Here is a 16,287-nt window from a genome sequence, read left to right on the forward strand (position 1 = left end):
AACGTTGTTAACTAATATTGGTAACTAACGTTGTTAACTAATGTTGTTTAACTAATATTGGTAACTAACGTTGTTAACTAATATTGGTAACTAACGTTGTTTAACTAAAACTAACTAATGTTGTTAACTAACGTTCATAACTAATATTGTTAACTAATGGAACTTTATTGTAAAGTGTTATAATACATAAATAAATGTTTTGTTTTTGCATAAAGAAACTGAATTAATGAGAATTAAGCACAGACATATTGGCTTAAAATAAATTCTGTAGAATAAATACTACTGTGACGCATACACGATCAACTGTACTTTAAATTTATAGAACATTAATTTGTACAGTAGTTATAATAAATATAGATAAATAAGCACACTTTACTCATTACAAAATCTATATTATAATATATTTTCAATTAATATTAAATTATTAAAATATATTACATATATTAATATATAAACAAATCTGAATGGTCCCTAAAATAAGCTTCATTTTCTTTATGCAAAATATAAATGCTTTTGATTATAGGGTGAAATATGTGTATTTGTTGAGATTCGTTTGCAGGTAAATCGTGCTGATTTTGGTCTGTAAAATAACTACTGAAGCTCTGATGTTTCACCCGCCAGAGATCCAAACACACCTTCACAAGACATTTAATCTTTGTGCAATATTTAAGGTCCAATCTGCCAGTAGAAATGCAGAATATATATATATATGATAATTATCAGAAACACACATTGCACTGAAGGAACATGTGCTGGATTTCTGGCTTTGAGCGTTTCGTTTAGCTGCTGGATTTCACATAGGCGACTCTGAAATTCCCATTTCTGCATTGAATTGTGTAATTATTAGATATGATGATTTTGTTGTGCAATAAGTGGTTATTACGTCTCCTCATGATGTACATATCATCCATTTGTAAATTATTACTTTTACACACTTTGATTTAATAAATCTATTTTCTGGTATTTGTACATGTTTGTACCCCCAGGTGATGGTTAAAACGATTTGTTTCTTTTGTTTGGAATAAAACTCTTGTGCTAAATGACTCGCTCCAACAAACATTTCTGATGTAACGCCTGAATATTTGTTCATATCTGAAGGTAAAGAACAGGGAGGCATTTTTATCCAAATAAAAGTGTTCAAGCGGCAGCATCGGAGTTTCAGTCTAAACAAACACAATCACAAATTCGTTCGACAGTCGGTCTTTAATCAGTGCTGTAAAATAAATACTTTACAAAAGTTTAAAAGACACAAACGATGATGAGAAACTCTCATAAAGCACCAGCGGACATGAACTCAAACTTAAATAAATTACTGATCAAGTCACATCATCAGGTCATACTAATAAAGCTATATTTCAAGCCACACTTTAATAACAATCGATACTCGTAATATTGTAGAAAAGGAAAAATAATGATTTAAAACATGAAAGACTGAGAAATGATTGATCGGGAATTCTGGGTAATAAATGAGGAAAAACAAAACACCAATATTGACTTTGCACGGTTCAGTTTGTTCCTTATTTTGCATAAAATATATTGATGCAATAACTGTACGAATACTTGATCTGATTGTCCGAATAAAACCGTGACATGACCTCTGACCTCTGGATTGGAGTGACACTGACGCAGGGAATCATGAGATTGCATCATCAGTGGATTTCACATGTTTCTTTAATTAAACCTGTAATTAATCTAGAACAGACGTTCACACAGCGGTGTCCGAACGAATCATTCATCTTCTATCAACCTGAATTTAAAGGAAAACGAATGGATGAATCTCACTAAAGCGCCTGTCCTGGTCCTTTTGACCACAGAATCAAATCAGAGGTACGTCATGTTACTCGTTAACAAGCGAGCTAAAAAAATAAACAATAAACAAAGAAGAAAAACTTTTGAGGAAAAAACGGCAAATTTGTTTTTTTTTTAACACAAATCCAAAAGTTTGTGAAAGAAAATATACAAATATTTTTATTTTAAAAAGATGGTGGGGGATATTTTGAAAAATAAATTGAATATGAATAAACATGGCACACCCTCAAAAAATATGATATATAAAAATAATATATGGAGAAGAAAATACACACACATAAAAAAAAAAAATAAATAAAAAAAAATTTATATTTATATATCATATTTTTGGAAGGGGTGCCATTTTTATTTATAATATATATGGAAGAAAATAAAACGCACACAAACCAAAAAAAGACCAAAATGTACTAAATTCTGAAAAAAATTAAAAATACATAAATAAAGAATATATAAAATAAATGTATAAAATCGAAGAAACATTACAAAAAAAAAAAGAGAAAGAGGATTTGGGGAAAAAATGCTTAAATTATGAAATTATAAAAACCCTTACGATCCTAACACGGCTTCATTTCCCTTATAAGGGATATAATATTTTCTCTCTATTGATTCTGGGTTGAAATAAGACCAGGACACGCCTTCATCGGATTAATCGATCATTTTCCTGCTCTGTCTCTGTTAAGTCTCATGAATGTCATTAATACAGAAGCTGCACGTGATGTCAATACTCCCAGTGGAGCTGATCGCTGCGCAGCGACGTCTGCAGCGAGCGCATGTCTTTGAGCAGACGCAGACTGTCTCGGCTGCGCTCACCTGGTCTCGCTTTGACCTTCTCCGGTCCGGTCGAAGCGTCCGTGAGTCAACGCTGAAGTCATTACTTTAACCTCCCCGTGAGCCACGTTACTCTGTTTACGACACCGTTTCCTCAACTTCACCATCTGAGAGAGACAGAGACAACGATTCATCACGCCTGCTCAGAAGTGACATGTCCATCGTCATGGAAGCGTGTAGTAATGCGTCACCTGTGTTTGATGTCGACGGACTGTAGCGATCTGCTCTCCTTTATTCTCCATTCTCTTCACGAGCACTTCCATCTCACGCTCCAAATCCTGCCGCAAACGATCCGAACGACACGACTGGATCTGTTTCGCCAACTCCCGCTGCTCACTGACACAAACAACACACGGTTTAACATCCAAAGGCCAGTACTGTTTACAACACGACATATCTGAATGATTTAAAAGCACCATTTAACAAAAACAAATCTTTGTTCAGATTCAATTATTATTGAATATAAATAATTTTATAATCATTTAACAACTCTTATTTAACATTAGGGCTGTCAATCCATTCAAATTGTTAATCAAATTAATCGCAATTTGCTGAAAAAGACCCCCAAACAATTTTTATTTATTTATATTAAATACATGTCAAATAATGATTATATATATATATATATATATATATATATATATATAAATAAATACAATATTTTAATCAATTGACAGCCCTAATATATATATTTATCAAATTAAATCGCAATTAATAGCATATATCACAAGTTGCTGAAAAACTATGTATAAGTTATTTATTATAAATCATACATAGTTCAAATAATTATATAAATAAATGTACATATTAGGGCTGTCAATCAATTCATTTTTATTTAATCAAATTAAATCGCAAACATCACAATTTGCTCTAAAATGCACCCCCCCCCAAATTAAAAATAATGTATTATTAATAATACATAGTTCAAATAATTATATATATAAATAAATAAAATATATTAGGGCTGTCAATCGATTCAAATGTATTATCAAATTAAATCGCAATTAATTGCATATATTACTATTTGCTGAAAAAGACCCCCATTTTTAATTATTTATAATAAATAGGTCAAATAATTACAAATATAAATATACAAAATTTGTATCAATTGACAGCCCTAATATATACATTTATTTATCAAATTAAATTGCAATTAATTGCATATCACAATTTGCTAAAAAGATAAAAATAAAAATTATTATAAATAAATAGTTCAAATAATTATCTAAATAAATGTATATATTAGGGCTGTCTATCGAATCAAATTAATCGCAAGTAAACGGCCCTCAAATAAAAATAATTAAATATGTGATTAAATAATTATATTATATATACTGTTTGTGTGTATAATATATATCGTAAATTTTTAACATGTTATTTTATTTGATAAATAATCATACTAAATCAAAAGACTGAATGGACAGCCCTAATTAAAATATAAATAGATTTATGAAACACACGCACAAGCTCATATGTCCAAACTCATCCTGTAGCGTCAATAACAGTTCTGACAACTCTTCACTGCAGGAAGAGGAGGAGCTACTGCTTGATTGATGTCCTGACGGTCCTCTCTCATTGGTGGAACCGGCCAGAGGGCGTGTCCCAGCACACGCTCGTTACACAGCTGAGGATGATGCTGCTTCATCAGATGAAGAACGTGCTGAACGTTTGCACGAACAGAATGACTCGAACCCGTCGACTAAAGAAAGAGAGCTCATTAACATAACACCGCCCAGATTTACACATCAATGAAGCCTATTGGATGATCAGAAACTTCGACCCCGTTTATCTAGCGTTAGTGACTCCACCTAAGCTCCGCCCACAGAAATACGTCACAATGTTTACTAACTGAAAATGGGTCTATAGAGTATTGCTAAACACCAGAATAGAATAATATAAATGTTCAGTTAAAGCGTTTTGGTGCAAGAAACCTTTATAAACATTATAAGGGGACTTCAGGAAAAATACATTGATAAAGAGTAGATTATAACCCCTTTAAAAGTCAAAAGAGTATGTACTTCTCCTACCGTTCCGGTCACAAACGGTACGTCCCCCAGACTGAGTCTGTAATGCGGTTGCGGGTGGGACGCGTGCTCCTGCAACAAAACCCCCAAACAAACATGAGGAATGATAAGCGATTCATCTGAATATGTTGATTAAAGGGGAATTAGTGTGTTATCAATTAACCTTCGACGAGAGTTTCTGCTTCTTCGTTTGACTGGGTTTATGAGGACGAGGAGAAACAGACTGAATGAGAATACGATTGGCTTCGAGACCCGTCTGTAACTGACCACAGAACAGACAACAAGGTCAACATCCCTCACATACAAACGGCCACAGAGACAGACAGGAAGTGAGACACAGTCAGGAAGAACTCCATTATCATTTCAACATGAGCGATGACACGTATGGAATGAAGTTTCAATTAGTTGTATTATCTTTTAAACACCCTCTGAAGTTCATTCATGTTTTTATCGTGCAATAAGTCACAGAGTGAGAGTATTTGAATGGGCACACCACATTAAAACAACATTTCTAGTTTGAATTTCGTGATATCATTTGAAAGCTGAGAGTTAAATTGCGTTTCTTCGAAAACTACTTCAGGGTTAGTTCACCCCAAAATTAAAATGATCCCATAATTGACTCACCCTCACGCCATCCTAGGTGTATATGACTTTCTTCTTTCAGACAAACACAATTAAAGAGTTATGTAAAAAATATCCTGCTCTTCCAAGCTTTATAATGGGAGAATATGGTAACTTGGATTCTGAAGCCCAAAAAAGCACATCCATTCATCAAAAAAGTGATCCATACGGCTCCAGAGGGTTTATAAAGGACTTCTGAAGAGAAGCGATGTGTTTTTGTAAGAAATATATCCATATTTATAACTTTATAAACTATAATTACTGGCTTCCGGTAACGGACGTCCGCGCGTTCAAAGGTCGAGTTCCGGCGGATGACGTAGGCGTAGCGTAAGATCCGGTGAGAAGTGACGAACGCGGAAGCGCAGATTAATTATTATTATTATTATTATTATTTTTAATAGAACAATAGCATGTACAAACAACATGGCAACAATCGTACATCATTGCAATATAACAATGAGATCAGGTGCAAAAGTGCATTACATGAAAATTAAAAAAAAAAACCTACAAATAAAAATAATAAATAAATGAAACCAAAAAGCTAGGTTTTGTTTTTCAAATCATATTCTTCTATTATATCCAAATGTATAAGAAAGTTTCTTTGTATAAGAAAGAAACATATTGTGAAATACAGAAAATCTGGGTTTCACTTTCAAATATTTAGATTTGTGTTTATAAAATTTCCCAAGAATAAGGATGTTATTACCCAGAAAATCATCAAGTCCATGGACAATGTCCTTATGAGAGAAGACTTCAACAAGAGAAACCTTTAGGTAAAGCCACTCATGAATATCAAGCCATAAAGCCTCTACATACATACAATAGAAAAATAAACGATCAATCTCATCACAAAATACACAATTCCAAATCTTTTTCATACAAATTCACTGAAAGGTTAAATTTTTTTTACATTTTTTAAATGGATTTCTTTAGCTTTCGGAGTTAATGGGAATTTTAAATAATTTGTTCGTAACCTGTAAATTGTTTCTTTTGAGAAAAATGGTGAAATCAAAATCTGCAATATTAATCGCAATTAAAATATGTAAATGACTGACAGCAAACACAACAATGACTAAAGGTTTGCATAGCATGCAGACATGATTTTAGTCATGAGATTTCACAGAATGAGTTTCATTCTGTGTCATTTGAGTCATCATTGAGTCTGTGTCGTGTATTTGGCGCCATCTCCTGGTGGTCATATGTAACATTGTGCTTCATGTGGATTATCTAATGATCTATACATCTGATTATCTTGTGTGTGGACTCCATTGAAAGATAATCACCACCTCAAGTTTCTATAAACTACAGTAGGGAATAAATATGTTATCAAGCATATTTCTGATAGTTTGTTTGTATTGTGATATATCTATTATTCTATTTTGGAGTCTTGTTTGGCATGAAAGGAAGCGCAGAGGATAGAGCAAAACAAAACGCCGGTCACAAATGATTAAAGAAAGATGTCAGAGGATTTCGATATAAGAGAAGAGGAGATTGAGCCCTGAGTACACAGAGCAGGAACTCCGGGAGATGGCGGAGGCTGCAGTAGCGGCACAAACAGAAGGATCTGGTAGACGGAGAGTTCGGGAGACGTGCTGGTGCTCATGCAGGTAATGCTAACAGAGGCTGAGAGTGTTTGCTGCCATGAATGGACAATTGGAACGACTGGATAGATGCACGAACGCACCATTTTAAGACCAATACAAATCTACAGTATAGCTAAAACAACTCACTTCTTGTCGCGCTTTCCTTTGCTGTAAACAACATGTGTTTTTCCGCGTTCGTCACTTCTCACCGGAGCTTACGCTACGCCTACGTCATATGCCGGAACTCGACTCTCTCGTGAACGTGTGGACGGATGCATCGCATCGCTTCAGATGGCCTTTATAAACCCTTTGGAGCCGTTTGGATTACTTCTATGATGGATGGATGGACTTTTTTGGGCTGTAAAATCTAAGGCACCATTCACTCCCATTATAAAGCTTGGAAGAGCAGGAATTTTTTACATAACTCCGATTGTGTTTGTCTGAAAGAAGTAAATCATATACACCTAGGATGGTGTGAGGGTGAGTCAATTATGGGATCATTTTTGGGTGAACTAACATTTTAAATGGAGCATGTCAACTTTGTGCATTTGTAGAAAATTGTAAAACTATAAATATATATATTATGCGTAGTCTGTATGAAATTCAGAACTAAAATGTGGTTTCTGGGATAGACGGTCCTGTTTCCCCAACAAACTTCCGTATATTTAGGCGGTGGGGTTCCACTGCGCACTCGATGACATCAAAGGATTATTGCATTTCAGCTTGATTAGGAGTCAAATGTTATATCACGATATGAATAATGTTAGAATCACGACATTGATGTATATTCTAACTTGACAAAAAATAAATAAATTAAACACTCAGCTTGGTTTAAAATCAACCTTCCCATAATGCTAAATTTCACATTATGCCAAAATTCGGCCTGATGTCTCCGATTTCATTTCCATCTATAAACATTTTCCGCCATCTTGGATTTTTCATAAAACCTACTTTTGCGAACTAGTCCTAGGTTTGTCGTCCGATCGGGACCAAACCAGTGCCAAACGATTCTATGGAGTCTAAATATCAAAAGTTATCAAAAAAGTTTGAACTTTCGACTCGAGCTAGCTACGGTACGTGAAAACATCATAAGTAGAAGTGGCCAATTTTACGTAAATGGCTATAACTCTTGAAGGAAATTAGATATCTTCACCAAACTTGGCATGCTTATGTAAGAGGTCAATCGTTGGTCGTCCAGAAAAGTTGGTGCGGTTTTGCCACATGGTGGCGCTATAATACCAAAAAACATGAAAATGGCTGTAACTACGCAAAAGTTAGTCTGAGTGGAAAATAATCATGCAGTGTCTTTGTCCAAGGTGCCATGACTGTCTCACGAGGACATTGGCGTATCTCAAAAAACATGGCCGCCATCGGCCAATGAACTTTGAGCACCTATTAGACAAGGTTAACAGAGTTTGACCCCTGGCCCCAGACGTCTGTGAGAAACTTGAAAGATATCGGACACAGAGTGGCACCAGTTTTACGCCTCAGTAATCATGCTGACTTTCACACATAAGACATCATTTGTTAGATCTCCTCATTCTGAACAACTTTGCCTCAAGTAGCACTGCTGTCAATCAAATCGTTCATTAAATATTCACAATTATGTAAAAATCATACTTTTGTGAACTAGTCCTAGGTTTTTAGCTCAAACTCAATACAACTAATGCAGTACAATTGTCTGGACTGTCTACGTCAATAGTTATCAAAAGAATTTGGAACTTTACCCGATGATAGCTATAACAGGGTCATTCAGAAAATGGGCTTGGCAAAATATACTCAAAAGCCTATAAATCATAAACGGAAAGTCAAAACTTCACGAAAGTTGGTGAGAACATGCAACATATAATTCTAAAGAAGCGTACCAACTTTTATGGAGATTGGACAATAGGTGGCGCTATGACTGTTAAAAAGCTTTAAAAAAAAACATACATTTCCAAAGTAAATTGCCTGTATTGTCTGTAAATTGTATTTTTCATCTATGATCTAGGTGGTTAAATGCTTGCTAAATAAAACATACCTTTTTATACATGTGCTTAAAAGCCTTAAACCGCTTGAACCCCATTAATTGCTGCTTGCAGCTAATTTTATTATTATTATTATTCAACTTTTCTCAAGACACTCAAAATCTTCTCAATGCAATGCAACACATAAAACAAAGTTAAAAAATGCAATCTAACTAATTCAAATGGAGCACGTACGTTTTGTGGTCTGTGCTGCGATATCGAGAGAAGTCGGATGGAGTGGCGTTACACCACTCTGCGCTCTCCTGTCTCTAAAGCACAAATATCAGGAAGCCTGTTGGAATAGCACACACGTACATGCTCCAGAGAGTGTGCACGACACACGCGAGAAGATTATAAGCATATTTAGTGCTTATGAAGCAGCGAACGCAAGACGAACGTCATTGAATTTAAAGAAATGTTCCAATGCCGGAAAACCCCTCTCCGTGTCTCTTCAATAAGGTCTCACGTGAAGCCGCGTGCATGGATATTTACATATGGCGGTTTACACAGTATAGCAACATCTCTATAGATTGACACTTTATATTGTTGCCATGCTATATAAATCGCCATATCGCCCAAACGAATCGCGAAAAATACTTCCGGAAACAAGAAAGCAGATAAAGTTGCGCTGCGTAGAGACTGTGAGACGGTCATTAAACCTGATCTGCTTTGTCCTGCACTAGTCTCCTCTGATGTTCCTCCTCTTGCAGTTTTCTTTCCAGTTGTGTGATTTTATTCTCCGTGATGCTCTGAGTGTGTGTGAGTCTCTGATACTGCTGCTCCAACATCTCCAACTTCTGCAGCTTCACCTGAACATCTGACGGATCTACAGAATCCACACGACCCAGAGATACCTGGACAACATAAACAAACACACACCTGCAGGTCACAGGCAGAATAATAAATATACAAACACCTACAGTGTGTGTGTGTGTGTGTGTGTGTGTGTGTGACGAACCCTCCGTCTGAGAACAGCCGTTCGGTCCGATTCAGTGCTTCTCACGGTCTTCCTCATGAGCTCCAACTGTCTCTCCAGACGTGAACATCGACTCTCAGCCGCCGACAACTGAGAGAGCAGCTCTACAGACAGACAGGTGTGAAGTGAGACAGCTGGGAGACTGACTTGCCAGGACTGAACTGTGGTTAGTCGCTTTACATGTCAGTCAGACGGTCTCGTCCTGTTTAATTTGCAGGTTCTTGGCCAGAATAAACTCCAATGTGATCTTGATGATGCCAAACTAATACCGGGTAAAACTATAAGAAACTTTAGGTTAACTAGGTAAAACTACACATTAGTGTTTAGTTTAGCATTATATATGCAAATAGGGTGATATTGCCTCACAGAAAAGAACCATGTTTTTAGTACAGCAACAGTTTAACCATAGTATATGTAGTAAATCAATAGTAACCACAAAATTAGCCATGGTTACTAAAATACTATATTACTATAGTAAAACCATATTAATACACTGATAAAACCAGAACAGGCAATTAAACAGTTATAGTTACATAAACAGAAGCAATTAACTAAATATTTAGCGTAATATGTCCCTTTAAGGCCGCTCAGGGCTCAAGTGAATCAGTGAATCATTGAATCATTTATATGAACCATCCAAGACTCACTTAAATGAATAAGCGCTCCCAACGCTAACTTTAAGGGAATCATTTATTTTAACCAAACGGTCCAAGGGGAATTGTTTTATGAAGTCAAAATTATTTTTAGACGTCTTAGTGCCTTTCTGAGGCTATGTACTACAAAAACAAATATTTTGAAGATTTTATTTTTCCTCAAGAGGCAACACATTAAAACTTAATTCATCCTAGCTTACAATTAGCATGTGAATAGCATGAAATCTTATGCTGACAAGTTGACCGAATGTAGAAGGTCATCAAACAATCTGTTGTCAAGTGTTTGTTTGTTTGTAACTTAATGCATGTTTGCTTCCTCTTTTGTAAGTCGCTTTGGATAAAAGCATCTGCCAAATGAATATATGTAAATGTAAATCTTAATGCCAGCTTCCATCGTTGTCAAATGTAACCTGAGGTATAGTCATTTAATTGTGGGATTTCAACATTATTGTTTTTTTCATGACATTATTTTATAGCATTATACTATAACTAAACATTTATACATTTATAATACTATAATTATACAAATGACATTGTCACCTTATCAGCGTAAGATTTACTGATAGTGGCACCTGGTGGCCGAGGATGGTACCACATGCTAATTGTTAGCTAGCAAGAAAAAAATCTCATGTGTTGCTTCATGAGAAAAAAAAAATTCAAGATAAAACAATTCAAAGAATAAAAAAAATTTGAAGATAAAAAAAAATTTCCGAAAAAAACTAAATTCAGAAAAAATGAAGCTTACTACTGAAAAAGCTGCACTATTGTGAAAACAGCTGACGCTTTGTATTTAAGTTACAGTAACATTTTTCATGTAATATTCGCCCTTCTTTTGCCAACGGCTTGTAACACAACTTTAAAAAATCAGCCCTTCCCGGACTTCCTCCATTGCCTATTAAAGCCTGGAGGCTGATTTTCATGTGAAGGGAACGTCGCTTTGGCCGGGAAAATCCAAAGGATGTGACGTTTATGCACGCTCCTGAGAGCCTCAGTACTTCTCTTCCGCTACTTTCGCTCTTCCGTTACAGCGACAACAAACTGCAACACTAGATAACGTTATTTTAGAGATGGAAATACTAAAAACATTTGCAACAGGCTGCAGTTCACTGAACGGCCACAGGTGTCACTAATAACAAGTGTTTCTGAATCTTACACACTGCACATTTAACTGCTCCTCAACACTGATGATACACACCGTTGTTTTTTGGTCTCCCTTGCGCTCCGTTGTCTTCTCGCTCCTCGTGTGTGGATTCTCTGTGGAGCATCTGGAGTTTCTGTTGAGCATCATATCGTTCCAACTCAAGATTACGAATCTTCTCCTGTAGGTTTTTTAGCGCTGAAATAATCGCTAAAACAAACACAGGCAGACAAACCGTTATAGGGGCCATATTTGATTTTTATGCAGGTTTATTTCCTCTTTAGGAAATTTGTTTTATTGCACCAAAAACATACATTCTTTAGTTTGCATGATCATTTTTCACCCTCTCTCTGACCGACTGTTTTCCGGCTGAGCTCTGAATAAGTGCTGATGTGTAAATGTTGGCGGGAATTTGCTAATGAGCTGTTGTGATGTCATAATCACGAGGACTTCTGAGCAAATTGTTTTTGAAGTCTAAAAAATGTACATTTGTTTTCATTTAGTCACTGTATGTTTTCATAGTACATCAAAGGTTTTTATTTCTAAAGATAAAAAAAATCTTAGAAGTTTATTCTAAGAATTGCCAATATTTCGCAAATGTGTCTATTTCTTGTAATTGTAACTATTTCTCACAATTGCGAGAAATAAATTGCGAGATAAAGGCTAAAGTTGCAATTACTAGAAATAAAGTCGCAATTAAGAGATATAAATTGCAATTATAAGTCACAACTGCGAGATAAAGGTCAAAGTCGCAAATATGAGAAAAAAGGCTGCAATTGCGAAATATAGGATAAAGTTGCAATTGCGAGAAATAAAGTCACAACTGTGAGATATAGGCTTGAGTCGCTTGGAATTACAAGATATAAAAATTTGTATGCAATTGCGAGACATAGACTTAAGTCGTAATTATTAGAAATAGTTGCAATTACAAGAAATAAAGTTGCAATTACAGGAAATAGTCACAATTGCTCAATGAAGACTAAAGTCGTATTCTGAGAAAAAGGTCACAATTGCAAAATATAGGATAATGCCACAATTAAGAGATATAAATTGCAATTACAAGAAATAAAGTCGCAATTAAGAGATATAAATTGCAATTACAGGAAATAAAGTCGCAATTAAGAGATATAAATTGCAATTACAGGAAATAAAGTCGCAATTAAGAGATATAAATTGCAATTACAGGAAATAAAGTCGCAATTAAGAGATATAAATTGCAATTACAGGAAATAAAGTCGCAATTAAGAGATATAAATCGCAATTACAGGAAATAAAGTCGCAATTAAGAGATATAAATTGCAATTACAAGAAATAAAGTCGCAATTAAGAGATATAAATTGCAATTACAAGAAATAAAGTCGCAATTAAGAGATATAAATCGCAATTACAGGAAATAAAGTCGCAATTAAGAGATATAAATTGCAATTACAGGAAATAAAGTCGCAATTAAGAGATATAAATTGCAATTACAAGAAATAAAGTCGCAATTAAGAGATATAAATTGCAATTACAAGAAATAGTCGCAATTAAGAGATATAAATTGCAATTACAAGAAATAAAGTCGCAATTAAGAGATATAAATTGCAATTACAAGAAATAAAGTCGCAATTAAGAGATATAAATCGCAATTACAGGAAATAAAGTCGCAATTAAGAGATATAAATTGCAATTACAGGAAATAAAGTCGCAATTAAGAGATATAAATTGCAATTACAAGAAATAAAGTCGCAATTAAGAGATATAAATTGCAATTACAAGAAATAAAGTCGCTAATTAAGAGATATAAATTGCAATTACAAGAAATAAAGTCGCAATTAAGAGATATAAATTGCAATTACAAGAAATAAAGTCGCAATTAAGAGATATAAATTGCAATTACAAGAAATAAAGTCGCAATTAAGAGATATAAATTGCAATTACAAGAAATAAAGTCGCAATTAAGAGATATAAATTGCAATTACAAGAAATAAAGTCGCAATTAAGAGATATAAATTGCAATTACAAGAAATAAAGTCGCAATTAAGAGATATAAATTGCAATTACAAGAAATAAAGTCGCAATTAAGAGATATAAATTGCAATTACAAGAAATAAAGTCGCAATTAAGAGATATAAATTGCAATTACAAGAAATAAAGTCGCAATTAAGAGATATAAATTGCAATTACAAGAAATAAAGTCGCAATTAAGAGATATAAATTGCAAACACAAGAATAAAGTCGCAATTGTAAGAAATAGTTTATTCTCAGAATTGCCAATATTTACGTAATTGTAACTATTTCTCACAACTGCGAGATATAGGCTTGAGTTGCAATTATGAGAATAATGTTTGCAATTACAAGAAATAAAGTCGCAATTGAAAGTAATAAAATTGCAATTACAAGAAAGTCACAATTACGAGCTTTCTTAGATAAGGTCGCAATTGTGACGAATAAAATGTATTCTCAGAATTACGACTTTAGCATATTTCGCAAATGTAACTATATCTCACATAAAGTTGCAATTACAAGAAATGATGTGAACAGAAACTTGAATTAAAGGCACAGTTCACACAACAGGAGATGATAGGCAGAGTGTTAGCCTCGTAGCCATTCACTTTCATCATCTTGACAAACTATGCAATGAAAGTGAATGGTGACTGAGGCGCTAATTCTGACTAGCATCTCATTTTGTGTTCCACAGGGTGTACTATCCCTTTAAGTACTCTATCTGTATGTGCGGTATTTATAATACCTCACATAGTATTTATAATAAACTCACAGTATTTATATACTACACTGTCTTGGCATCTTGTAACCTGCTCAAACATCAACAACACTCAATACTGAGAGCGATTATCCAGACATGGTGAATTATTAATGATGGAAGCACACAGCTGTCAGTGGATCGTCATTCTCTCTATACGCATGAGTGCGACTGGTGTCATTAGAGAGTTATCAGTTGTCACGGTAACATACCTGAGCATCACAGAGACCCTGTCGCAAGTGTGTGTGTGTGTGTGTGTGTGTGTGTGTGTGTGTGTGTGTGTGTACCTGCACCGCTGCTCTCTGGAAAAGCATTGACAGGTTTGTGTTTGAGCGGCAGGTGTGTGTTGATAAAGGGACGTCCTGTAGGATATTCGGCATATGAGGGCAGAGACACATTGTCAGACATCACTCGACCTCTGAGGGGTAACGTCAGACCCTCCTGTAAAACACAGCACACAGAGACACATTTACTACAGCTCTGGACAACTGCATATATATATAGTAATATAAGAGGAACCAACTGTGTAAATACGATTATTAAGTCTTGATAGGATGAATCTTGGTAAACCGTAACATCTAAAATGAGCTTACGTCTGTAATAAAGTTTATTTTGGTGTTTAATTACTGTTTTATGGCAAAGTGCCTTTTGGTTAAAAACTGAAAAGAGCTGGACTCTATTGGGACATGATAATCATTTTACTTTGATTTTTAATTCAGATAAAAAAATCCAAAACGGTTATTTACTTCTTATTTAGTTCAAGAATGATGTTTAAATTCAACATTATTTGACATTTTATAAAGCCATGCTATCGTGCCTTTATAAAGATGGATGTAAAATAATGTTGAATTTAAACATTCATGAACATAAGCTGGTAGCTGGAACATGCTCTTAAACCAGCTTGTCATACCAGCTAAGGACCAGCTTGGACTAGCTCATGACCCACTTGGACCAGCTCATGACCCACTTGGACCAGCTCATGACCAGCTTAGACCAGGTCATGACCATCTTAGACCAGGTCATGACCAGCTTATGACCACCTCATGGCCAGCTTATGACCACCTCATGAACAGCTTATGACCACCTCATGAACAGCTTATGACCAACTTAGACCAGCTTGGACCAGCTCATGGCCAGCTTGGACCAGCTCATGGCCAGCTTGGACCAGCTCATGACCCACTTAGACCAGCTCATGACCCACTTGGACCAGCTCATGGCCAGCTTGGACCAGCTCATGACCCACTTGGACCAGCGCATGACCAGTTTAGACCAGCTCATGACCAGCTCGGACCAGCTTAGACCAGCTCATGACCATCTTAGACCAGGTCATGACCAGCTTATGACCAACTTAGACCAGCTTGGACTAGCTCATGACCAGCTTGGACCAGCTATGGACCAGCTATGGACCAGCTAAGGACCAGCTAAGGACCAACTAAGGACCAGCTATGGACCAGCTAAGGACCAGCTCGGACAAGCTCATGACCAGCTACCTGCTTGTCATACCAGCTCAAGTTGGTCAAGCTGGTTTTGGAATATAGTAGCTGGTCGACCAGCTCATGACCCACTTGGACCAGTTTAGACCAGCTCATGACCATCTTAGACCAGCTACTATGTTTCAAAACAGCTAATTACAAAACCGCAAAGTCCGAACTGGATTTACCTGCATGAAAAATTATTTAACATTATTTAAAGCTTGATTTATATAAATACGTGATGATTTAATGTAGTATTTTAAGTGTGATTTTATTTAAATACACGACTTTTTTTTTTTTTTTATCATAGCAGTTATTATATATTTTTTAAAGCTGCTAGTGAAACATGTTGAATTTGAATGGATGTTTTCTAACGTTTATAAAGTTTTTACCTTCTCTCGTCCTGCGGAGGTTTTTGAGTCCGTGTCCATTAA

General features: G+C 35.3%; 1 protein-coding gene across 1 annotated transcript in view; it reads right to left on the reverse strand.

Moving 5' to 3' along the window:
* Nucleotides 1-1,193: 1,193 nt before the first annotated feature.
* The window catches only part of cep57 (centrosomal protein 57), a 15,209-nt gene continuing 115 nt past the window's right edge, over nt 1,194-16,287 (reverse strand). The window contains 12 exon segments of the mRNA XM_052107687.1: nt 1,194-2,635; nt 2,637-2,744; nt 2,829-2,973; nt 4,102-4,202; nt 4,205-4,336; nt 4,665-4,733; nt 4,825-4,923; nt 9,531-9,725; nt 9,830-9,951; nt 11,696-11,848; nt 14,669-14,822; nt 16,246-16,287. The exon segment at nt 16,246-16,287 is cut by the window's right edge and continues 115 nt beyond it. Of these exon segments, the coding sequence (XP_051963647.1) occupies nt 2,528-2,635; nt 2,637-2,744; nt 2,829-2,973; nt 4,102-4,202; nt 4,205-4,336; nt 4,665-4,733; nt 4,825-4,923; nt 9,531-9,725; nt 9,830-9,951; nt 11,696-11,848; nt 14,669-14,822; nt 16,246-16,284 (1,425 nt within the window). The 5' untranslated portion in view covers nt 16,285-16,287 and the 3' untranslated portion in view covers nt 1,194-2,527.

The sequence above is a fragment of the Xyrauchen texanus genome, chromosome 36 (genome assembly GCF_025860055.1).
Source record: "Xyrauchen texanus isolate HMW12.3.18 chromosome 36, RBS_HiC_50CHRs, whole genome shotgun sequence".
Taxonomy (NCBI): domain Eukaryota; kingdom Metazoa; phylum Chordata; class Actinopteri; order Cypriniformes; family Catostomidae; genus Xyrauchen; species Xyrauchen texanus.